This window comes from Chinchilla lanigera, unplaced genomic scaffold (genome assembly GCF_000276665.1).
Source record: "Chinchilla lanigera isolate Chin_1 unplaced genomic scaffold, ChiLan1.0 scaffold00060, whole genome shotgun sequence".
NCBI lineage: Eukaryota > Metazoa > Chordata > Mammalia > Rodentia > Chinchillidae > Chinchilla > Chinchilla lanigera.
Window position 1 is genome coordinate 12,656,646 of NW_004955461.1, and position 26,098 is coordinate 12,682,743.

At 43.2% G+C, this 26,098-nt stretch overlaps 1 protein-coding gene across 1 annotated transcript in view; it reads right to left on the reverse strand.

Annotated features, from left to right (window-relative positions):
* Col22a1 (collagen, type XXII, alpha 1) overlaps window positions 1–26,098 on the reverse strand; it is a gene marked incomplete in the record, with an annotated part of 274,405 nt that overhangs the window by 60,197 nt on the left and 188,110 nt on the right. Inside the window, 6 exon segments of the mRNA XM_013521350.1 lie at window positions 740–853; window positions 6,055–6,102; window positions 9,480–9,524; window positions 11,682–11,735; window positions 13,392–13,427; window positions 20,326–20,403. Coding sequence (XP_013376804.1) covers window positions 740–853; window positions 6,055–6,102; window positions 9,480–9,524; window positions 11,682–11,735; window positions 13,392–13,427; window positions 20,326–20,403 — 375 coding nt within the window.

Genomic DNA, 26,098 nt, shown 5'->3' on the forward strand with positions numbered 1-26,098 from the left:
GTATATAAAATAGATGTTTATAGCAAAAAGAGTGAGGTTTCTCTCTGGCTTTGCAATATTTTGTCAGACTACACATCACATTCTGGGTTAATGTTTATTCTATATGATTGTGCTCTTTTTCTTCTACCTTTATGGAAAGGATTTCTCACTCAGGGGAAGATTTTACTTGGAGTTATATCCCCTATACCCTATATGCAACCTTCCACCCCCAGAAGCTGCATGAGAACAGGGTCTCAATCTGTTCTTCTAGGCCTCTCCTGTGTTGACACATTCACTGATAGGTAGGACACATTTAATGGAGTGTCAAAAACAGATGATGACATAGAAGTGGATGGACAGATGGGTGGATGGATGGATAGCTAGGAAGAGGTGGGTGAGTGGACAGATCTAAGAAGCTGGTAGGCCTATCTTGGTGCCTAGTACATAGTTGTCAAAGTTGTTGGGTAGATGGAAGTAGTAAATAAGGAAAGGAGGAAAAGTCAGTCAAAAAGGTGACTCTGAATTTCTAGGCTTAAACATGTATTGGAATATCACAGTCAACATGTTCTTAAAATGATAACAACTTATAGATGCCAAGTCACTACTATTCCTATAGCTCTGTTCATTCAATTGCATGCTTCCCCGGTATCTCTAGTCCTTCAAAACCTTAATCCTTTCAGAGTCATGAGGATCAGTGTCAGGATCCCCAGAATATTGTTCACTGCAAAGATAAAGACTAAGCCTTCTCTTTTCTCCTTACCTTTTTCCCTTCCATGCCTTCTCTTCCTGGCTTTCCTGGGAGACCTTTGTCTCCTTTAAACCCTGGCAGACCAGGGAGCCCTGGGGGTCCAGGAGGGCAATCATTGCATACATCCTAAGAGAGGAGAGAGAAAGTGAATAAGTAATATAGTTGCTTGAAAAGAAAAATGGCCCTAGATCCTACCTCTCTATGTGAAGGTTTTGTTTTTTAGCACTAAAAAAGACAGAAAACAAACAAGTAAACCAAGACATTACCCAGATATTTTTGTGTCAAGACTTTGCATTTCCGCACTGAGTATTACTCAGTTTCTCCCTACTTCTAGCCAACTGGACAGCTGGAAGTACAGCCAGAGAAAGTGATGTCAACAGTGCATGGAAAACTACCTGTGAGCATTAAAAAAGCATTAACAGTGCAGATTGAAGGCAAGCATTTAGTATTACTAAAAATAGTGCCCACTGTCCCCAAAGCTAGAGTCAAACAAAGCTAGAGCCTAAAATACCTGGTGTACTTTCTTCGGTACACTGTTTTCAGAAGAAAGAAGGAGATCAGAGGGAGCAAGAGGGGCAGGCTCTCAGGATGTTCTTGCTGTGACACACAACCCAAGCAATGACCATGACTGAAATTATTCTTTGCCCAAGGGAAGCATTTAATAAATGTTCTCTGGAGTTTAGCTTTGTTCTGCTTCTTCAAAGCAGGTAAATGCTAAAGTTAGAGTAAATGAGAGCCCAGGGAACATGCTTCTTGATTTGTCTGTGGCATCTTTGGATCATATAGTTTTCAGCACAGCATATAGCAGGTGAGACTCAGCTAAGCCTACCTCCTATGCCTACCTCTTAGATTACTTTCATGAAGCCTTTCTCTCTAATCCTTTCTCTCCTTCCCTCCTCTATCCTTGCAATAAGATTTAAGCAAGATAATATAAATAAGGCATGAGAATAATGCCAAGATAGGTAATGTCCAACACATTTAGCTATTGTTATTAATGCATTATTCACTAAGTTACTCTTTCCAAAAATGCTTGCAAAACGTCTGCTGGGTGTTAGGCACTGTATCGAGCTGAGATCACAGTGAGTGTTTATCATGAGCTCATGGTTAGTTGGTATCAACCAACACAAAGGAAATGCACCAAAGTCTTCCAAGGGCTCTTAATGAGGCAGCTGCAAAGGCCTGTGGCAGCTACACACTTCATATTACATGAGGTGCAGCTTCAGATGATTTAGCTTCATCTTGGTCTCTTAGTCTCTAATCTCAGAATGAGAAGTTTTTCCACCACAAAACCAACCCCAAATGGCCGCCCTTCCTTTCACTTCCTTTGCTTGAACTTAATCTTTAAAGATACTTTAGGAACATCTGACTCCAAGAAACCATCCTGATGGCCTCAGGATAAGTACAAGCTCATTTATGCTACCATGGACCTCAGGAATCCCCACCACAGAAAAACCTGTATTACTGGTGAAAAAATCTGTTTATGACTGTATCCTTTCCCCACTAGCCAGAAGGAAAGTGTAAGCTCCCATAGCACAGACGTAAAGTTGTTTTATCTTCACACATCCAATTCATAAAAAATAGTCTCCCACAGTCGGTAAGTCCAGTAAGCACACAAACCAGGCAACACAACCAACCAACAAGCAATAACTAATAAACCAACCAATGGACAACCTGGCCTTTTGGTGTCTTGTGCAACCTTCCAACAGTGAGGAGCTAATTGGAGTTTCAGAAGGTGAGAAGTTTTCAACATTGTGATAATATGAAGGAAGAGTGAATAAGTTGAAGGTAATTGTGGTTGCTGTTTTTTGATTGTTTCAAAAAACAGCAGAGGAAGGAGGAACTCGCTTATTTCTCGACCTCTATTGAAGTACTTTAAAATGAGACGCTGGTGTAAAACACTGCAACAATGGGTGAATGGATGGATGGATAAATGGATACATGGATGGACCCACGGATGGATGGATGGATGGATGGATGGATGGATGGATGGATGGATGGTCAGCAGGAATGAAGTTAGCCTAATGACAGAATAATTCTGGCCACTGAGGTATGTCTGGACTTGGGGTGTGCAATGGTGAATGGAAGCCATTCTTTCTGTAACACCCACAGCGTCAAGAGTTTGCATCTGAACAAAACAAATTCTTGCTACTTTCAAATTTCTGTTCAATTTCTAGTAGGGATCTTACTGTCACCTGTCTTAATTGCACACTGTGCAATTTGTCCCTGAAGGGCACAGCTTTTAGCAGCCCAAAATGTGCCAGTGAAGTGTTGGGCACATCACACTGGCTCAGCTGGGTGTCCAGTAAGTGGGGATGACAGCAGCACCCACTACTGTCCCACCAATGCTCCCGTTGGCTCCGGGGCTCCCAGCACCCTTCTTGATTCTACATGGCCCTTCCCAAGGGCACTTGATGTTTTCTCCAAATTCCTTGAGACTGGACAGGGTCCTGCTTCCAAACAGACAGGGCTTGTCCAGACTCAAATGAAGCCTGGCATCATGGCCTCATCTAGTTGAGCCTCACTCTCATTATCTGTGACACCAGGACCACAAAGTCCATTGGTAAGTGAGATAAGGACTGGGAAATGACTCACACTGTGCACCAAAACCACAACGAGTTTTAGCTGCTACCTGTGCCATGATTGTTCCAGTTATTATTTTACTCCTTAAATTGTTCTCTTGCCTCCTTCACAGACTAAATGCTCTGGACCATCAACACTTGCTTCTTGAGTTATCTCTGGCAAGTCATTCAATAACTTTGAGTCTATTTTATTATATGTAAACAGAGATTATTCCCTGATTTTAGGACAGCATTACAAAATTTAAGTTAAATAATACATATAAAGTGACCAGCATGTTTCAGAACTCATCGTGTGTTATTTACAAATGCTGATTCTCCTCCAATCTGTACACCTTCCTTTTGTGTGAGATACTTTCAGCAAATCCAGCTCCCTTTGTCACTCTATGCAGTATTTAGTGTAGTACAGCAGACCAAGGAAATACACGTTCCATAAGATGCCTATAAATAAGGAGTGCTCCAGTCTTTACTGTGTGAAAAAATGTAATTACTGTTTCCCAGGGATATAAATAACCTCCAGGTCATTTGGACATATGAATCCTCACTACAACATTCCTTCCAAAGGGTTCTACAGCCTATATCTCAAAGTCTCTAAGTGACAGGCAATGAAATCCTTGCCTGCATTTCATCAGAGAGCTGGCATGAAGTTTTTGCTCACTCTATGACCAAATCAGATGGCAGAGAGATTATAAACAGGGGCTCTGGATCTGGTCACACTGGGCTTGATTCTCAGCTCTGCCACTATGCACCTCTGTGGCCTTCAGCAAGCAGCTTGCCTGTGTATGCCTCAGCCTCCTCATCTGTAAGATGGAGATAGTAATGCAACATAACTGCAGGTTTGTGAGGTCTGGATGAAATGTTTATGCAAGGGAATTGTCTCATAGAGACATCCTGAAGCTGGCCTCCTTGGGCACAGATATAACTCTGAAAGTCCATTTACCCAGGACTCTGAGAAGATGAACTTTCTACACAAGCAGAATTCCAACTATCAGAATGAGAAGTGTGATGAAACTCTCTGGGGCAAAGGTAAATATTCTGTGATAAAAGATGGCTTCTCAGCAAGAAAGGTACCTGCCACCCTCATCTAGAGGACATCAGCAGGGTTTCACCTATAGCATCAGATCAGCAGCAGCTCACTGCAACAGGGAGCTAAAGATGGCCAGGTCTGCAGAACTTCACCCAGACTGTAACACACAGGTAGCCACACATCATGCAGCTCTGTAAGACCAGGGAGTCATGATGGCCCGGCCTGAACACAGGTGTTCATGTGTCTGTGGAGGACTCAGCTGTTTGGAGGAATGAGCTCCACCCTTTGGTCCTGCAAAATATCTATTTGACTAAATACTGTCGCAGTGCTGTGGCTGTGAGCTGTGAAGCTTCACCCTCAGCGAGTTCCCTCCTGTTATTATTGCCAGAAAAATTGGAAAATCTTAAGGTTGAAATCCTCCGGGAGAGGCAGATGATGCAATCCTACTTCCTCAGAGTGACAGAATTATGAAAAATGATCCAAGTTAATAAAAGCCTATAATAAACAAGGGATTGAATCAATATATAATGATTTCATGTCATGTCCTTGATGGTGAAAAAAACTATTTCACTTGTCAATAAAAATCAGTAAAGACTGTTCTACTATTCATTTGAATAAAGTATGTAATTTTCCACTAAGGCATCTCCATGTATAGGACATCAAAAGTCCCAAGCCTTTGAGAAAGTTTTTGTTTTCCTCTGTTGGTCTCATTCATGAACTAGGGATTTTCTAAAATTATCCAGTGATCTTTAGAATAAAAGAAATGAGGCAAGGACCAATCACACCAAATCCAGTGCCAAGCTTCACCCAGAATCAAGAAAAACTGCTTGAAGTAGAGACAACAAAGGATTCACCATACCCACAGCCACTGCTATTCATTCTGAAACAAATCCTCCCTGTTCTCTTGAGCGCAGCCTTGCCCAGTGCCTCAACATTTAAGAACTGAGCTCTGGCCAGCGACCTAGTTACTTCCGCAATCAACCCTTCAAGTGTGACCCCAGCCACACCTTGCCCTATCCCTTCCAGGTATGTTCACTTCTCAAGGTCCTTGCCTCCCACAGGGAGCGCAAACATAGTTGTAGAAACCAGAAGATCTGATTCAACCTGGCCAAAGGCTCAGCAGCCAGCTTCACCTCTTGGAGCCTCTGCTTCTGGCTCTGGACCCATAGGACCCACAGACAGGCTGTTTGACTATATTGCCCCCAGCGTTTTTCAGAGCACACAGCAGAGCTGCAGGGCCAAGACACCCTCTGACCACTGAGGACTGGGTTCTGTGCCTAGGAGAGTCTATTTTGCTTTATTCATTGATCCCAATAGTGTTTTAATATGCAAAGCAAGAACAGGAACATTATTATCATTATTATTATCATTATTGTGTGAAAATTTAAATTTAGCATAGCACTATCCAGAACTTTCTGTTCTGTAATTGCATTGCCCTATAAAGGAGCCACCAACCGCATGCAATTGTTAAGCACATGGAAACTGGCCAGTGTGACCAAGGGTCTGATTTTTAAATAGTACCTAATTGTAAATTCACATAAATTGAGATAGATGTACACAGCCAGTGGCTGCTGTATTGGAGAGCATGGCTTCAGCATATAAATTTCCAACAAATATTAATGCTCACATTGTTAATATTATATTTGTGCAGAGAAAAAATATTCCTATCTCTAGTCCCTCATCACCATTTTCAAAACACATGTACATTGACTGTATGTTTTTACCTTAACCAAGAGATTTATGTCGCCCGGGGACAGTAGTGAAGAAGCGCCCTGTCAAAACAAAAACAAATAAATACATACATCATGCAAACTTCCAGTCTGTTCTGCACATCCTTAGAAAGTAAGTGATTCTCAAAGTGTAAAGTACAGCTCAGAACATGTCTGCATGCACAGGACACAAACAGCACCGTTGCTGTCCTAGGTCCTTCTGCTGGCCCCTTCTCTTCTCCGGTTGACCTTTCTCCCTCCCCTCACCAAACTCTGAGGTAAAGTTTGGTGGTAAAGGAGAAGACTATCTGCATGCTGGGCCATTCTGAGGTTTTCTTGATGGGAAACAGCTGTTGCTATCAATCATTTACAGCCTACTATGAATTTACACCAATATTTTCAGCTATTACCCTTGTGATGAATGATTCCTGCCTATTGAATTTCATTATATGAAATCTGAGCAGTCTGTCATCATGGAGATTTCTAAACCAAGACATTTCTTCTGGTTGTTCCCTCTTTTCTGGCTCCCTGCAGTTTCTGTCCCACCTGTGGCTGACAAGTTACCCCACAGGTAAGATGTCTGCCTAAGGTAACAGCTGGTGGAGCTGGAGCTATACTTTCCCTGCTGATGAACTCCGAAATTTTATCAACTCTCTAGGCTCTTTCAAGAAGGGGGTCCTAGAGAAAACTGGGGCTATAACCCAGATTGAGAAGTGACGCAGGAATTACCAGCATGCTACAAAACCCACTAAGCGCGCAGCTGCTAAAGACAAGGCTGAAACTTCCCTAGTTATCAGAGGGGGACTCCAGAGAAAGGCTAATCTTTGCAATAGTACCTCATTATTTTTTTGAAGAGGAGAGGTTAACAACAGTAAGGGTTTTATAGCGTTCACACTGGGACATTTTTATGGTGTCAGCCTTGTATTATCTGGGATATTTACACTGTCGAACTAATGTGAGTTCCATTAGACAAAGTTCCTGGGCATTGGTCGGGGGGTGGGGGAGAGGGACAGAGAATGAGGAGTTGCCAGCCCACAGTGTGGCCCTGAAGATGGTTTTGCTAATGCTTGTTCTGACCCATTTTTGCAAACCTCATAAGGGAGGTCTCAAGGAGGTGGTTAGGTCATGGCCTGGGGACGGTAGACACAAGATGCTAGCAGATAGCCATTTCCAGCTCTTGGGAGTCAATCCCACACAGTAGATTGCTGTTAAGCCTTGTCTTGGTGCAGGAACACTGTCTAGAAATTCCAGGCCACACAGCCAGTGAGTGGTATGGGGCCAGAGGTGGGTCTTACCTGGAGGCTGGGCAGCTCTGTGGCATCCTCCACACTCGAGCCCCACATGGATGGGACTGTGGCTGGGATTGAGTTGGACCCACACCATCAGTGGGCTCTCTCTGTGGTCATGTCTTTCTTCTCTCCACCCCTGCAGATCTCACCTTCAAGTCCTCCCCCAGCCCACCCCTGGGGCAAGAATGCCCAGGGCAGCCTTTGCCTCCAGAAAACTAACCAGAGATGAGGGGTTTCCTGGCAGTTTCTCCCAGGGGGATCTGGCATTGGGAAAACACTTAGCTCACCCATGACACCCACTGAGAATGGATGACTGTACAATAAAATATTAACTCAGGAAGCCTGAGTTCCACAAACCCTACACATCCCAAATAAATACTTAGCTGCTGGCTGGTTCCTAGGGGCCACCTCTAAGCCCTTGGGATACTGGGCCTGGTTAGAGTGTCTGCTTACCTGGGCCCTTCAGCAAGGCAGATAGCTAATGCCAACATCATGATTCATGCGGGGCCTTGGGCCACACAACATCACTTTGGCTCCTGGTGACTACTCAGAAAGTTACATTTCCAGCCCTCCTTTTTTATTTTGAGACAAGGTCTTGCTAAATTTCTAAGTTGCCCAGACTAGGCCCAGCCTTCCAGAGTACTGGTATTACAAGGCATGTAGCACCATACCAAGCACCCCCACCCGATTTCTCCTTTCTCTCTCCAGCTTTCTCTCCATAGCGCTATGTTCTGTGGTGATCAGATGAGAGACACTCACGACTGCCCACATTTGCACCTAGACTCTGCTCACTCAAATCTCATAGCAGGGCATCTCAAGAACCCTCTGGATGTGGTGGACATCATTTGAGCCTTCATCTGGCTTCTGACCTGCCCTACTCTTATCCACCCATTTTACGGGGCCCCTGGGATAATGATGTGGGTTCTTAGAGTCTTATTTAGCTGCTGTAGAGCTGACTCCAGAAAGGTAAGTGGATGCTTTATCCCTAACCACCACCAAGACTTTCCACTCCTCCCACTGGAAGATCTTCAGTGAAAACCTTTAGCATCTTTACAGACAGACCAAGACCCTTTCCCAGGCTTTAAATACCTACTACCTCAGATATCAGAGGGATGGTTGTCTGGACCCACAGAAGCCTCTGTATCCTGGGTCCTATCTGACCTGGGTCCTGTAACTGACCAGGCCTGGAAAGGAGACGAGAGACCTCTCAGGCCCATCCCCAGGTGAAGCTTCTTCCAGATGAGTATCTTGGTGCTCACACAGAGGCCTGTGATGCCCCAGTCACAGTGGCCACTGTCTTGTCCATCCTGATAGCATCTTGTAATGGATTAACTCCTCCCACATCTAAGCAGCTTCCTCCGCCCCCACCCAGGCCTGCTCTTCCCCTTGTTCTTTCCTAGAAAGGCCACACATGGTCTGGTCACCTGGCTAAACCTTGGGGACCTCTCAGGCTCTGGTAAACCAGTCAGAGGGGGACTCAGAAGATAAGGGGCCACGAACTCAGGGAAATTCTGTATGATCCTCAGCCATACTGCTGGGGACCTAGCATTCAGGGCTGTCTATGTTTGTCCAAGCTTTCACAGTTTCCACTGTTCTCATGTGACACAAGAAAGAACAATTCTGTTACTTTATACGGTGGCCACTGGCAACCCAGCCAAGGAGCAAGGAACAGGCAAGGTGGGAATTTGCAGCGGATGCTTCTCTTGTCCACTGTCTCACCCAGGACCCATTTTTTACCCTCTTCTGTCCTGTTCCATGCTAGGCTTGACCCTGGGAACATAGCCCAGACTTGTGTACCCATTGGCTTACAGTTAAACTGGATCAAAGGGAGGCACTGTCAGGAGCTGGAGGGGATGAATGTTTCCTCCTTGTCTCAAGCTAAGCTTTCTGGCAGTGGCTCTGAACCCACAGTTACATCTCTCATTCCACATCTTAAAGCTCATTTGGCTTGGAAAATAGGCACGGTGGTGTCACGGCTACCCGCTGTGGCTTATCACTAAGTCTCATAGTATCCCGTATTAGTTCCCTCTGCCCACAGCTTCATAAAACTTCCCCTTGTCCAAGCCTCTCCAACTGTCTGAGCTGCACTGTAGTTTATGCTGGAGCCCTGACTGATAATCAACATCCATACAGAACTCCAAGGTGACATACTGGTTTCCCAGGAGGCCCTCTCTCTCCTGGACTTCCTGGTGTACCCTAAGAGACAAAAGAAAACAAGCGTTAGCTGTGAAGAGTGTGTAATCCCAACCCACTCTACCCACGCCTCTGCTGCCTTCTCTATCTGAAGCGTATGACTCAGTAGGAAAAACAATCACCCAAATACAAATTCTGGCACTGATTAAAACTCATGATTTCCAATCTCAGCTGAATCTCCAGGGCTTCCCAGAAATCAGGCAACAGGCAGCAAGCATTTAGAAAAGAGCTATGCTGCCTGTAACTCCTGCCCTAAAGTCGAAACTAAAACCTGCTCATACACACAAGTGTGGGCTCACAGGCACACACACACACACACACAGGTACACAGAAGCCATCCTATCCCTTTCTGGTCCTCTTCCAGACACAGTGGTGGGAAGGACTGGCTTTGAAAAGAAGTACAATGGGGCTGGCTACGGAGAACACAGAGTTGAGAGGAACCAGGTAAACTTGAACATATGGAATCAAGAACTAGGGGATAACTTTATTTTTCAAACTAGAACCAAAAATGGGAGATGACCCTACAAAGATACATATATGCCATAAACATAAACACTACTACCCACTAGTGTCAGGCACCTGCATCCTGTAAGAACTCATGGCTTGCATTCTTACATCTGGTAATCTGAGCAACTTCATTGAAGATAACAATATATAATGTAACAACCACTGTTAATTCCTATCCTTTTGCTCTGAAACTCTGTATCATTCTTATTGTTTTTTGCTTTGTTTTGCTTTTGCCGATATTGTTGGTATTTTGCGATTATTCTTTTTTAAAATTTTTATTATTATTCTCTTTAAAAGAAAAAAAAAGAACTCATGGGGGCTGTTTATCCTTTTGGTCAGTGAAATACTGCCCAAGGATGAATCTAATACTTCTGTGCATACATGTTGCTGAGTACCAAGGACCTACAGAGGAACACGACTCATAGAGCTCAGACCTACCTGGACAAAGCCAGATAGTGAGGATAATAAAACTGTTATTGTCACAAAGTTGGAAGTTGTGGAGGACCACCTAGGCAACTCTCCTTGAAAGAGGAGCAATTGGCTCCATTTCAGCTGAGCCTGACCCTATTTCCACGTATTGATATGTACACAGCAAGATAGGACTTTCTTTACCCCTTCAACTGGCTTTAAGCAATGCATATCAGTCTAGCGGAGGTGCTGATGGTAATCTTTGGAGGTGGCAGGTGTGTTTCCCAGACTTCCAATTGCTCCCTCCAGTGAGCTGGGATGAGGTGGGATGTGTGAACCAATGCTCCATGCTGCTGGTTGGGATTGAGCCTTGGGAATAGAGGCTATGACTTCCTGGGGCTTCAAAGATTACACATCAGAGCTGAAGCACCAACCCCAAAACATTAGATGCTGTGTCAATTGAGTTATACAGATTACTCTTTCTGCATATCCTTCTCTCTGCATATGGCAGATGTGATTTCAGGCCTCCTACCTAGCCCATCTCATGGCACTCATGTACTTCCCACCACTCTTACAGTCACTCATCCTCAAGCCACTCCTTTCTTCACAAATGAATAAAATCTGGGTTCAGTCCTGGGTATAGGCCTTTGTTCCAGATAGCTATCATTGCGGCTGGATTTAGGACCCCTTGGCTCCCCATGACTACAAATATGTCTTAGTGTCTTTATTCTCGCCATGGGTTGCACTGGATGTGGTAGATTGGAATTGACTCACTAGAATTCCAATAACATTTCATGGGATTACAAATATAAACTTCCTGGGTGGTGAGGAGGACTGGGAAGAGCGCTCTGTAAGAAGTGATGCATCTTCATTAAGAATCAAACATGCCTTGAAGGGAGGGAGTGATTCCAGGAAAGATTGTGAAGAAGTGCACAGAGAAGGTGGTTCCTGATGGGCAGCTATGTGAGAAAATTGACCAAGAGACAGAAAACAAATAGAGAACAGGAGGTTCAGTGTTCTGAAAGCATAACACAGAAATACAAGGAAAAAAAAGAAAGTGGACAGTACAAAATCATGTCACAGTCAACAGAACAGAAAAAACATTTTAAATGAAGACCCTAGGCTTCCTGGAAATCTAAACTTGGCTACAAAATTAGTCACATGATCAGTGGAGGCCAGGAAATGGTGGCCTCCTAGGGTGAATCTAAAACCCTAACTAATTCCACGGTGTTTCTCTTTACTTACATCCTGGCCAGCTGGTCCCTGGGGACCGGGGAATCCAGGCAATCCTCGAGATCCCTGATGAAAGAGAAAAAGACACCACCAAATGTAAGCAAATAAGACCCCCTTTACTTGGCCACACTTGTCTATCCAAGCACAAATGCCAGCTACAGTGAGAATCCAACATAACGCATGTGCAGAAAGCACCCTATCGGGCCTCACTCAGTCACGGCACTCTGTGGAGGTAGGCGTGCTCCACACACTGAGAATGCTCAGGAAAACCTACACTCTGAGCCTGAAATCCCTGGTTCCTTGCTTGAGCCCTAGGGACAACCCCTCGGGTGATCCAGGCCCAGCTCCAAGCTTCAGTCTTCCCCTGACATCAGCACATGTGATGATACAATGGCTCTTCCCCTGTGCACACAATGTGTCACCAACCCTGAGGGCTGTTAATTGGCTAAATGTGTTCCTTAGGCAAGGCCCAGGGCAAAGCTCTGTCCTACACAATATTTACTGCTTTTTATAGTAAGAAGTCATTCTCATTCTGTTGATAATTTCTGAATAACATCAGAAAATTTCACAAATATCTTTTATTAGGGATTTCACTAGTTAGAAGACTTTTCCTCAAGGAGATCTGCAAATGAAAGTCAGCTCTTTCTCCCTTCAGGGGCCAGGTGTAGGCTACAGGAGCCAACCCATCCTTTTCTGGGATTTCACAGGTCTTTCCTCATGGGTAGCCCTTCATGTAGGGTCCAATCTTCCTTATATATACATTGCAACAACTCCTAGAATTCTAAGCCTATCAATTATTAGCTCTGATCCTCAAGTTCTTCATCTACAAAAATGGGTAGAAAGATTCCCATTCTCCTTAATCACAAATCATATGCATGAAGACAATTTACAAAATAGGCCCTCGAGGACAGGTGCAACCTCACCCCAGCTGCTCATGGGAAACTGAGCATGTAAGAAATCACATTTTACCAGGAAGTAGGCACATGTGTGTGTTGCCCATGGTTGCTACTCTTACAGCAAATGCTTCTTGAGATCTCCCCTGTTACTTTGTCATAAAGTGAGCCCATCATATATCCACAATCACTTCTGGGCTGTGTTTTGTTTATTACAGGGTCAGATAAATACCCTCATTTATTCACAGGTATGTGGCTAGGGGTGGGAGAAACCAGAATTCAAAATCAGTTCTTCTGGCAATTTGATTAAATTCACTAAACCACACCTGTCCTTCTGTGATAGAGAGACACCAGAAAGCAAAGCCAGTCTCAGTTGGCCCATCTATAAAGTGGATTTATTGCATGACTCTCACCATCCACTTCCCACTCATACCTACAGCTTCCAGATCTTAATCTAGAGATCAGTGCTCATACTGTAAAGAATCCACACTGTTCAGTATTCAGAATGTTAAGAAACTATTTTAGTTTTTGGTGTCTCCAGTTGAAAATTGCTTTGAATAGCCAGGTACAGTGGCACATGCTGATAATCATAGCTACTATGCAGACTGACATAGAAGGATCACAAGTTTGAGGATGGCCTAGGAAATATAGTGAGATCCTTTCTCAAAATCAGAGCAAAGGCCCTGAATTTGATCCCCAGCAATCACACACACACACACACACATACACACACACACACACACACACACACACACATATACACAAATTGCTTGGATTACAGAATGATTCTTCCAATAAAATCCAGTCTGCTATATAAAGCATACTGTACCGGGGGCCCTTTGTCTCCTGGTGGTCCGGAAGGGCCCTAAGAAATAAACAAATTAGTAAATCAAGAAATAGTAAAGTGCTTATTTGAACATGTCGAGGTGTTTATTTCTAAACCAGGTCTTGTGTTGTCCTAAAGGGGTTGCTAGTTCCTCCGACCTTTCAGCTGCCTGCACACCCACGAATGTTGCTCAGAGAAATCTCTTTGCAACCTCCTCTGTTTGTCCTTGAGGTGGTGCCACTCTGTTCTCGTTCCCAGGTGGCTGCTGAGATTGTGCTCCCCTCTACTCCATGGCTCTGGTATAGGGCTGGACCCAGTAGCCCCTATTCCTCCATGTGGCATCCGCTTGGAGAGGTCTTGGCTCTTCCTGCTCAGGACAGGCAGAGACACGCCAAAGCCAAATGATGGACACTAGGTCTTTCAGGAGCAGAACTATAACTGTCCCTGGGCCTGGCTTTGTTTGCCCATTTGCATGGAAGATGCTGTCCTGCCTTTCTGCTGAGATATATCCTTGTCACAAATGAACACCAGGAGGTTCTCACTTTAGATGTCACCACCCCTAGAAAGCCTTGCCAGGGTAAAGTTAGTCCTCCCTCCCACCTTCAGTGCATGCCCACTGCATCCCCCTGCAGCACAACCCAGTAGAATGTCCCTAGTGTTCTCGATAGGGAGGAAAGTTTTCACACAGACACCGAGATCCTGCAGTATGACTGTAGCAGAAAATAGCCCCCAGCGAGCATACTTCAGTTGCCCAGGTGATAACTCCTGTTGCAGTTCCAGTTGCTTCTGTCTCTTAGAAACTGCTGGTTACTGTGATGCATAGCTAGTCACTATGATGCATATTGTAAGAACTAATCAAAGACATCCAAGTACTCTATCTCTGTACCCACCTCCCTTTGCAACCTCATAGAAACCTCCCTCATTGGGCCATGAAGGCCTAATATTTTGAGGAACAATTGATCCCTAGTCAGTGCCCATCTGATAGCAAATAAATCTGCCTCCAAATCCTGGGTGTCATTTCTGTGTTTCTGCTGGCCCTTGCATATAGTGCATTGGCCAGGAAGACTGACCATGCTGACCTCTCTGGTCACACTGCTCATGGTCCTCATGGATGGAGCAAGGACTTCTGCAAGTCCTGATGGGAAGATGCAACCTGAAGATTTCTTGAGTCCCCTTAGAGATCTGGAGGAAGATTCTTAGCTCTGCACTTGAGTGGCTCATCTGGGACCTCAAATGAAGAAGGATGCAGTCTGTCTGTTTGTCCATCTGCCTGCCTGCCTTATTCCAGTAAGACCCCCGAGGGTACCCTGGTTAGTCTGATGGTCAGTCAGGCTCAGCTTGAAGAGAAAGGGAGTCTGATCAACTCTTGTTAGTCAGGACCAAACTCCCTCAAGGGAAGGGAGTTGGAATCTTTAACCTCTGAGTGACTGTTGAATGAATGTGTGAGTGGAATGGACAGCATAAGCAATAGGCTGCTCCGTCTATGTACCAACAATGGGAAGCACTGGTCACGATGGCTGATTGGGTCCTCAACTGTGGTTCCATGGTGATCAACATATGGCATAATGGAGGCCTCACACACTCCTCAGCTAAGTCACACTTAAGTTCCCAAAAGGGGCACAGCCAGCAGGCATTTAAATGGTCTCTCTCTGAGAAGCACCCACCCTTTGTCTTCTGTGCCACTATTCAAGGGTACACAACACACACATAGGAAGTCAGAAACGGGAATTAATTAGTCAAAAGCCACAGTCCCTGACTGCAGGAAAAGGGCTTTTATGAAGTTAAAAATGAAATCAAGCTACTCCCTGCATCTCAAAGGAAAAAAGAGGCCCATTCTTCCTGAGAATTCCACCTTGGCACCCTCACTGGCAGCCACAGTTGCTGCCAACACTTATAGTTTAATTCCCCACTCTAGAATCATCTACTTCCCCCAACTGAATTGGTCCTAGCTAGCCAATGCCTGCATTCAGCCATAGAGACCCTCCCATGGAATCTTCTGCTTCATGGCTACACCTATCCTGTCAGCTAGCATCATCTAGCACCCACAAGAGATGACTGTTCATCTCAGAGTAGTTCCCAGTACTGCTTTCCTTTGGCCTTCAAGGAAAACAGGTTAAGGCACAGTTTGTTACTGGCATGGGCCATTTTGCCATGCCATTTACCATCACTTTTGTTTTCAAATTAAAGACCATTTAAGCATTTAACTCATTCATTAAACTAGGCTCTAGCTGTCCAAAATAAGCTGTTTGCCCTTCAGCAAGGTACTTAGCCTCTCCAAGCTTCAGCTTTCTCAATTGTAATAGAAAGCTAGACCCGCTATCACCTTGCCTTATGTTATCAGAAATAAAAGATACAGTGAACAGAGGAATGTGCTCAGTGCATGATCCATAGAGGACAACTCCTCAGCTGTTTTGCTTGCCTAACTTTAACAAATACGAAAGTATATGGAGGAAGACTACACAGGACTTTCTAATGTCATTCCTAATCTGTCTTTGGCAAGATATCTCTTTCCCAAAGATTATGCCCTGAGATATGTTTATTCGAGGTTCAATTTATTTAAAACCCCAATTTAACTTTTAGTACCAGTTTCTCTCAAAAGGAACTTATGATTTCTTGAATAAATGACTAGACCGACATCTTAGCATAAAAAATTTGAGCATCCAAAGGAAAAATAACTGCAATACATTAAAACCTATCAAATATGCTTAAATCCGTGAGTTAAAAAATTATTCTTAGTAATTAAATAAACATCTGACTTGCCACCTTTGCAAAGTGTTTGGGAAGCAAGTCATTACGTGGAACAATCAGTGGAAATGACCCAAACATTTATATTCAGACTGCCATATGCATTGTCCACTGGTATCCAAAGGGTAAATGAGGAAGTGTGCCTCAACGCAGAAGTTTTGCTAAGAAAGAAGAATTGATGCAACTAGATTAGAACCTATTTACAACCCTTGATGTGTTAATCAGTGGAACCACTAGACATCAAAGGGTACAAACACCAAAAAAAGAGACCGCACCAGACATCACAGACCTCCTGACAGAAGAACACACCATTCATGAGATCTTACCAAAAAACATCAAACCTGAGCCTGATCAAACTACTCCATCTAAGTACCAAATAATTAAAATCACAGGACAGAACAACAGTCTAAATGATTAAATTAGCAAATCCCAGACTGTGGGAAACTCTATGGGAATAAAAAATAAAATTGATTTCACCACTAAATAATTTTCAAAACGAAATAAAAAGAGTAGAGGGGAAATCTATACATTAGGCAAAGACTTTTTTAAAAGATCAACTAATTGAACTATCTGCTATCTGTTTATTTTACTTCGCTCTTGATTCAAAAAAGAGAAGACTGCCAAAGCATGGCATTTCTGAAAAAAACTGGAAATTTGAACAGGGACTGGCTATTTGGGAGTTCATTTTACTGTTCTGCTTACTTTCAGCATATCTGAAATTTTTCATAACACAAATGCATATATACAGCCCATCACTGCATAATCACGTTTCTGTCAGTGACAGCCTGCATAGACACTGACAGCCCCATACAAAGTATAATCTTTGATGCTCAGTGACAGTTTGCTAACAATGTATTTCTCAGAGTACCGTTGTCTTTAAGTGATATACGTTGTTTGTATGTATGCATACACAGAGACATATAGCACACACACACATACATATGCAAATGTATACATATATTCAGGCACATACTACCACACCCTTAGTGTTTGCTGATGATTGTGATTAGTGAAAGCTTGTGAAACTGAAAACCCCATGGAGTTTTAGATGTGCTAAACACTTCCTCTTATCTCTCTACTATAATGTACAAAGAATCACTTGTTTTTCTCCTTAGAAATTTGATCACCTCTCTTTTCCTCCCCCATACAAATACAGTCTACCTCCATGAAGTAGCAGTTCAAAGATCTCAGTCTCAGTCTTTCATGAATTTTTCCTTAGAACCTAACTAATAATTGTTCTTGGAAACCCCTGTGTTTTCATGGAAACCACAAATATCTTCTGCAATTGTATTTTTGGTGGGAGGTTTGCAAGTAGCCAGTTCAAGAGCTCTGTTCAGTTCTCTTTGCCACTAATCCGCTGCTGCCCTGTAACCCATCTCTCCAAGGTGCACCACCACTCCTCATCGTAACAGGCTGCTGTACCATGTGTATTCACCTTGAGCATTCTTGGTTTTGCTCTTCTTAAAAACCTCAGATCTCTAAGATGCTACCAAAATGCCCTGAACCTTCTAAGACTTTATTAATACGGTAGTTTATTCAATTAAATTACATAACTGTAGGAGAAATAGCACAGTTAGGGTTTAAACCATAAAATAGGCATTTATAGGTATTTTTTTCTGCTCATATCTGAAAATCACAGTTTTTCACAATTTGTGGGTGCTCTAGGAATGTAACCCCCATGAATTTTGAGGTTCCACTGTATATCCGAAAATAAGTGCACTTTACTCCCTGTAATCTGAGTGCCTACCATGTGTGCAGATCCTGCGCTGGGTGCGGGGAAGATGGTGGTAACTGAAGGTCAGGCTGGAAGGACAAGCCTGGGTGACAACGTTGTCAGCGAGAGCCTGATTTTTGCAAACCCTGACATCCAGGTATCAGTGAGGCCCATTAGCACTTTGATCTTCCTGAAGCCTGAATAAGCTCATTTTTCAGTATTTTAAGCCTTGCTAAACGAAGATCAGAGACAACTGGAAGATTAAAGGATGTGTGTGTGTGCATGAATGCGTGTGTGTGTGTGTGTGTGTGTGTGTGTGTCCTGAAACAGGAAGCCAAATCCCACACAACCATATCACTGTGCATCCTGTGCTGATACCAGCAGACAGAGACGCAGGCTCCCTCCCTGGCAGCAGTGACACTCCTGGATACCAGAGGTCAGGAGCATAATGCCTTGAGGGGCATGAAGGGGAGAATAACTTGGATCAGATCCATCCTTAACATGCCTGATTTTGAGAAACTTAATGGAAATGAGTACATCCTATTGTTCTGACAAAGCTACAGACAAGGTGACCCATGGGAAGGAGAACTAGCTTCAGAAGGGGTGAGAGTCAGCCAATTCCTTCTCAGGTGGGATCATTTAGGCAGGAACATATTTCCTGAGTGGTTTTAGCTGACTCTAAAGTGGGAGGTGGGATGAATTGTGTCCACCCCTGCAGCCCCGCCTTCTGATTAAGAGCTTGATACACAGGAGTCATTAACAAGTACATCGGAACATGTAGAACCTTATAAAGTGAGGGAACAAGCCATATCCAAGCTATAAGCCTGCAGGTCTCTATTGCATGAGGTAATTCTTACACGAATCAAAATCCTAACTGCAGCACATAAGGGCCTATTAAAAGAAGGACTTCAGAAGTAAGAAATTCTGGACTGCTGTGTTTCTTCACTGCATCTTTTACCACATGGTCCTTTCCAGTTATCAAAAGACTAAAGAAAATCCCCAACACAAAAGGAAATTGATGGAATGCAGAGGCGGGTTTTGTTCACCAGACATTCTAGCTGAGGATTTCGTTTAGGGAGAACAATTCAACACAAGTAGACACTCGCAGGGGCTTCCACATGCTCCTCTTGTAGTTTCCAGTGGCATTTCAGACAATGCAGAGCCACCTGAACCTCTCATCATCGAGAAAGGAGCCCTCACTGCTGGTGGCTGGGTGTAGAAATGGGTGGTCCTCTCTCCTGGGGAGAGGGGAGGCCTGCTGGAGGGCAAAGAGGCAGAAAAGACAGAAGCCTGAAGTATTTGAGGAAAGAGGAAGTGGCTCAAGAACTCTCCTGGGATGTAAGACCAAAAATAATAAAATAAGGGTTATTTTATAGGTGATAACATGGGTAACCAACTGGATTTCCCTTCTTACTCTTTGAAAATGATATATGAAGGACGGTTTCACTTTTCATTATTTTGGTTGTGGCGTGCACTTCTTAAATGCAAAATTAAGGACAGGCTGGATCACATGCTTCTCTGATTTGTATCCATGTTCGTGTAATAGGGATAAAGTTTGATCGTGCATCTGTATTAAAGTAATAATTATAACAAGAATGAACCTGAGTGGTTCAGATACTCCAAAGCTGGGTGGCAGCACCAGTGGAAAAGGACTAGGTACTTGAGCTTCTTTTAGAAATAGTAACAGAGGTCTGTCAAGAAAATTTAAAGCAATTTAAGGTGCACTGAATTGGTATCTTAAACAATGAAGGGACTGAAAAGAAGACCTCAAGACTGAAAATTTTTCTCAAATTCTAAAGGCTGACATTTATGAAGTGGAAAAGAAAGATGTATCTGTCATGGTGCAAAGTAAAGATTAAGAAGCAATGGATGGAATATATTTTTTAAAAAATCCTATTCTCAATGAAAAGAAATTTCTAATAAATTCCTCTTTGGCCCCAGTAAATCAAAGATTTTAGCAGTTCTTAACTACCACCTCCAGGCAGTTTGCAAACTCATGCTGGGTAGGCTGATGTGAATTATTCATTAAAGCTAACAATCACTTAACGGATTTTATTTTGGAGACATGATCTCTTTATGTTGTCACCTGTACTAATGAGAAGAAAACAGAGCAATTAACTCTTTTTTGCCTGAAATACATGAAAGTATATTTTTTTTCCCATCAGACCCCTGTACTAAACATCTCAATGTCACTGGCTATGATTCAGTTTCTCAAAGTCTGGCCCAAACATTTTCCTTTCTTCCTTTTTGAATTTTAGTAAAATTTGTCTTCCCTTCTTTGAATCAGACAAGTCTCTGCAAGAGCGATATTCCTGTTATTCTCATGAAGAGCATCCTGCTGACCCAGGCCCTGTGGCTAGCACCCTGTCAGCTAGAAGGGAGTCCCTGCAGGAGCCCAGACATCTCCCTCTACAGGACCCAGCTGAGAATGATTGTGTAGCCTGAGAACAAGGAATTGTCTGCTGAATAAGAACTCACGGCGGGGCCAGCAACCCCAATTCCTGGGTCGCCACGGCTGCCAGGAGAGCCAGGGATCCCAGGTACTCCTCGGTCCCCCTACAAAGAGAAAAAAAAAAAAGATAAAGAGGTCAGTGCTGGGAAGGAGAGGGGCAGGGTAAAGGGAAAGCCATGCTTTTCCCAGCATGCTAACTGGGACTCCGTCAGACCCTCTCCCTCCACCTGCCGCATGTGTCCAGTACTGCATGGATCCCAGCTGCCAACTATAACCATACAGCTTTTAAGGCTGGCTGTCCCTCAACATTGACCATGGCTCCAAATATGATTATAACACTATGATCCTCCCCATAGGGTGACTAAGTACAAGTGTACTGTGCTTTACCTAGATATACCATACGTCCATCCCACTTACGTATAGAATCACCTTTCAATTCAGATCTCAAATCTCCAGTCAGTTAAGCCATCAATTTGTCAAGAATTTACCTTGCATGTTTGCAGGCAAAGCAGTGAGTGGCCTTAGAAAGACTAAGCTGAGACTTCTTTTTCAAGCACAGGGGTGAGTAATGTAGACTTGGGGGACAGAGGTCTCCATTTAAATTCCAGTCTCAACATTTATAAACTGCTGCCTTAAGAAAGCAGCAAGTGCCTTGCATGTATGATCAAATATATGTTGAATGCTAAAAATATTTTTAAAAATATGCTATAGTAAAGGCCATACTGCTATTAATCTCCCTCAAAATCCCATTTGAACACACTTCTAAAGCAATTCTCGAAGTCCTCCTTTGTGAGTATCTTTAGTTATACTATCATGGCTCTCTTGAGGTCCTGAATAGATTCAAAGCATGTAAGAATTCACAGTCATTTTAACTTTGCAGAAGAGCCCAGAGTCTCACAGTGCCGCTCAAAGTGAATCTAGTAGGTGAGGACACACTGCAATGTTTTGGTGGGCCCGCCTTTCTGTCGGACGGCACTCAGCTGCAGCATTCACCATATTTTTTTAAATCACACCTCATAAGACATGAAAGGGAATTTGCAGAACTGCTTCAGGAAGTGGCAAAAACGAGATAAGGGTTTGAAATAAAAGGCATTGGGTGGAATTTATGGCAATGTCTTGTACTGTAATAATTTTTTAAGTTTAAACAGTCACTGTATAGTTGGAGCACACCTCTCATTCAGGTGGTTAATAGGAGCCACCAGGCCAGGAGGTGCTGAGCTCATCCAAAAAGAGAAAGCTTAGAGCACGCTCCACATGGAGCCTTGTGCACAACTGGCACAAACCTGCCATGCACTTACTACTCTCAGCCTCTGCCATTCTGGACAAGACAGGAAAAGAAAGGAGAAAGAGGACAGAGAAAAAGGGGAGAAGTTTTGTTTGCCATTTCCTAAAGAAAAAGGCTAGGAACAGTCATACTTTTCCAGAATTTCAGTGTCCTCAATCCTTAGAAACAGGTGATGATCCTAATTCAGAAAGTATCATTTGTGTTGACACAGGCCATTTCAGTCTTTGGTTCACCCCTTTTGTATAAATACTTACAGCATTTTTTTGAGGTCTGGGGTGCTTTTTCAGACTCACAGTAAACATAAATGTGATCTAAAACATACATGGTCTCAATAATTCTGCATAAGAGACTGTTTTCTTGTACATGTGAGGTCGGCTGGACTGCTGCCCTGTCTGAGATGGAGGTGGCAGATGAGATTACTTCCAGCTACGGGATATTCCTCAGATTGGTTAACTCCTATGCCAAATGGAAAGAGCCTCAGAAGCTGGTATGAAGCATCATGAGACAATATGCAGAAAACTGATTTATGGTAGAGCTCACGATTGCTAGCCCACACACTGCTTTATTAAGAATTAAGTTTTTAGACACTGCTTAAATACTTCCACTAATAAGTAGCCTATCCCCTACCCATTATCATTTCAACTGGACCTTTAAGAAAAGTAAAGTTTTCAAGATGGCCATCTTTCCCTGCAGTGTGACTTAGGGTGAGTACCTAAACTCCACATTAATTCAGCTCATGCCGTTGTGCACTGCAAGCAGCAATTTGGGCTCCAACCCCATGGATGAGTCAGCTGTGAGGCCTAGCAATTGTCAGTACTCAGTGCTGGGTCCTGAAATAAAGTGTTGTTTATGGGAATAGGTAGGAACAAGATTAGTAGAGTTCTCTCAAAACATCAGAACCAAGATCTGTACCCTTAATGAGGTTCCTTCAATACCCTACCTACTTGAACCTTTCACCTGTGGTGGCCATGCTACCTGCTGCTCTCAATCCCTGGGAACCAGGACATCCCCCACCCCACCCTCATCTCCCCTAATAGTTCCTTCATTTTTCTCAATTTCCCAGATGGTGCATTCTATTTCTTTAGAATAACATGGGATGGCTGGTTCTGGAAAGTACAAGATGCCTGGAATCACTAAGAAATCTAATTTATATGTATGAGGAGGGCAAGGAAGGAAGGAGGTCCAGAATTAAGACAAATATGGAAACATAATGAACTAAGAAGGAATATAATCTGGAATTTATCTGTCACCAGCTCCTCCTGACAGTGGAGTGAGTCAGGTAGGGAGATTTCACACTGGTGGGCAACTCAAGGTCTAGGTTCAGGACAAGTTCAAATTCGTTCTGTAACCTGAGTAAGTTTCATAAAATCTCTACACCTCAGGAACCTCATCAAAAATAATAATATAATTAGATTCTACCAAATTCCCATGTATCTTATGAGGAGTCAAAAGATAAACAACTAAAAATAAGATCAGTAATATATTAAGCTTTGCAGTTACATTAGCATCACTCTATTAGAAGGTTAACAGAGAGAAAAATAAACACACGTAAGTGTCAGAGAAATCTATATCCTTTGCACCTTGGCTCTTGTTTCCATTGTTTTAATGCATACTTTTCTGTTACTGTTTTATATTTTAGCCACATTCCCTTCTCTTCTCAAGGCCGTGGTCCATGTGTCAGCAAACGCTAAGCTCTGTATATGAAGTCATACAAATAACCTAATCAGTATTCTTCTGTGCTATTTGTCTACACCTCTGCCTCTTATAGATGATTGACTTTGCCGGGGATGCTCATCCATCCAGGTTCTAAGCTTCCAAACAGCTTCCCATGCACTGAACTAATGCAAACATCCCATTTTCCCTTGCTTCTGTCTTCTCTCTTCTTTTATCTTCATGCAGATATCTATACACATCTTCCTTAACTTTAATATACTACACCCCATTGTCCATCTGTCTCTCTTACCCTCTGACTTCTCTGTAAGTGGCTTAAACGGAGATACTCTGAACTCATTTCTTCATTCAATAGATATTTATCAAGAATGTAGAATAAGTCAGAGTCTATGTTGGGTGCCTCTGTATCCACAGCGTGCAAGTTTAGCATCAGGACCTGGTAGCAGCCTTGGCTGGCTACTTCCTGAATACAAGAACAAGCAATCCTCCATCAGGCACATCGTATCAGGCACTGAATTCAGCCTTTCACTAAAATAAGCTTCTTTCAGAGAAAGGGGTAGGATGCAGAGGCCTTTCCTGGCCCAGCTGGCAGCTGAGTCACTGAGTGTTTTTCACCACAGTGGTCAGATCTGGCCCCATCCGTGTGTGTGTGTGTGTGTGTGTGTGTGTGTGTGTGTGTGTGTGGTCTGTTGTGATGCTAGCAATTCCCAAAAAAACTGCTCCACAGCTTGATCAGGAGATACTTTTAGAAATGGCCCCAAGAAGACAGTAGAAGACTTTAGTGCTCTGTCAGTAGAAGCAAGAAAGCTAATGGGTAAGCAGGAAAGGGGTACATGAGCTAAAAATCTGTGGCACAGCATCCAGAGCTGAAATATTTGAGACATTTGGGGGTTCTGCAAGAAGAGTGACATTTACAGAGCAAAAACTCCATACCATAAGATCATTTTTCTCCTGAAGAACATCTTTTCAGTGTCAGACTTTCTTTACTTCTTTATACAGATAAGGTTCAGGGACTCTGAGAAAGACAAACACATTTGCCTTGCAGGCATCTGTCAAGTCATTTGTCTTGCAGGCCAAAGCAGGGATTCTAACCCAGATCTGTAAGAATCAAAACCGAGGCATTTCACTGGAAGCAAATGCCCTCAAGAGCAGAGAGACTTAAAGAGTCTTTTCTCCTGGGGATATACCCAAAAGTGTTACAAACATCAAACCATAATGACACATGCACGCCTGTGTTTATGGCAGTGCAATTCACAGCAGCTAAACTCTGGAAACAGCCTAGATGTCTGTCAACAGATGAATGGATGTATACATGTTCAGCCATAAAGAAGAATAAAATGATATTATTTGCAGGCAAATGGATATAACTTGACACTATGTTAAGTAAACTAAGTCAGACACTGAAATTTAATTATTGCATAGTTTCTCTTATGTGAGAAACCCAAAATAAAAATATGAAAGTAAAATAAAAGAGAGAAGATATGAAATTAAAGGTGTACTTTTTGGAGATGGGGAAGGGAATCAGAAGGACAGAGGGGAGTAGGGAGGGTGATAAAGGGAGTGAAAATGATTAAGATATGTTATATAAATGTACCAATTCCCCAAGACAAATTTAACTATTTTGTATTGCAAACATAAACTAAAAAGTGGTCAAGAAGGGCTGAGGATGTGGCAATACAGACCTCAGATAAATCCCTCCCTCTACTCTCTAAAGGGCACTTGTTATGGATTAAATCTAGATGTCCCCCAATGTCTCATGTGCTCATAGGTGGGGCTTTTTGAAACTGGTTGGATGTAGGGTGTGAGATACTGGGAATAAGGGTGTGTGATACTAAATTAGTACACTGAGTGGAATTAGCATAGTTTTGAGTGGAATTAGCAACACTAAAGGCTGGCAGCCTGGATGGGATAAAAGCAAGAGGCAGGCTTGCTGCTGCTGCTGCTTGCTGCTTACTGCTTGCTGCCTTCTGCTTACCATGCCATGAACCATTTCTCCTCTAGGATGCCCCTCTGCAAGGTTTTCCTGCCTTGAATCCAGCTGACCATGGACTGAAACCTCTACAAATAGTGAGCTAAATAAACCTTACCTCTTTAACTTTGTGTGTCAGGTATTTTGTCTCACCAATGCAAAATGTAACTAAGACATTACTTATTTAGTATCTGTAATGTCTAGATTGAACTGGTAGAAGGCACTGTCCCTGGGATCATTCTCTACCTCTCCCCTCATTTCCCCCTCTCTACCTTCCTTCTTTATATCTCTGAGCAACTCATTCTTCAACTAAACATCTTCCTGAATTCCAACTTAGTTTCTCAGTGTCATACTATAAAATCTTTAATTCTAAACCACAATATAGCTTACAAGTTCACACAACATCCACAGTGGAAAAGGGTGATCTGCTTACTCTCACATTTTAAGTAGGAGAAACAATGGCCAAAGGGGCAGTATGATCTACCCTGCGCCCCATGGATGTGAGAATGGTTGGTCTGCTGGCCCGGGTCCATGTCTCCACACTCCTCACCCTATAGTCTCTGTCTGTCTCTCTAACCTTTAATGAGGCCTCCACTCACTTCCCCTCAGGCTTTCTCCAACAACACACCTGCAGATTGGAAACAGTCTCTCTTGATACCCATGTTTGAGTTTGGTTATAAATCTACAGCAGAACTCATGGGGCAATCAAATAACAAGGATCACAATTATTTTTTGAACATTTGAGTGTAACAAGTACTAAATTAGTACTATTTAATTTGTATGATATACTTTCCCCCAAATTCTGCTTAAAAGAAAGGTAGGGGGCTGGGGATTTAGCTCAGTGGCAAAGCGCCTGCCTGGCAAGCGCAAGGTC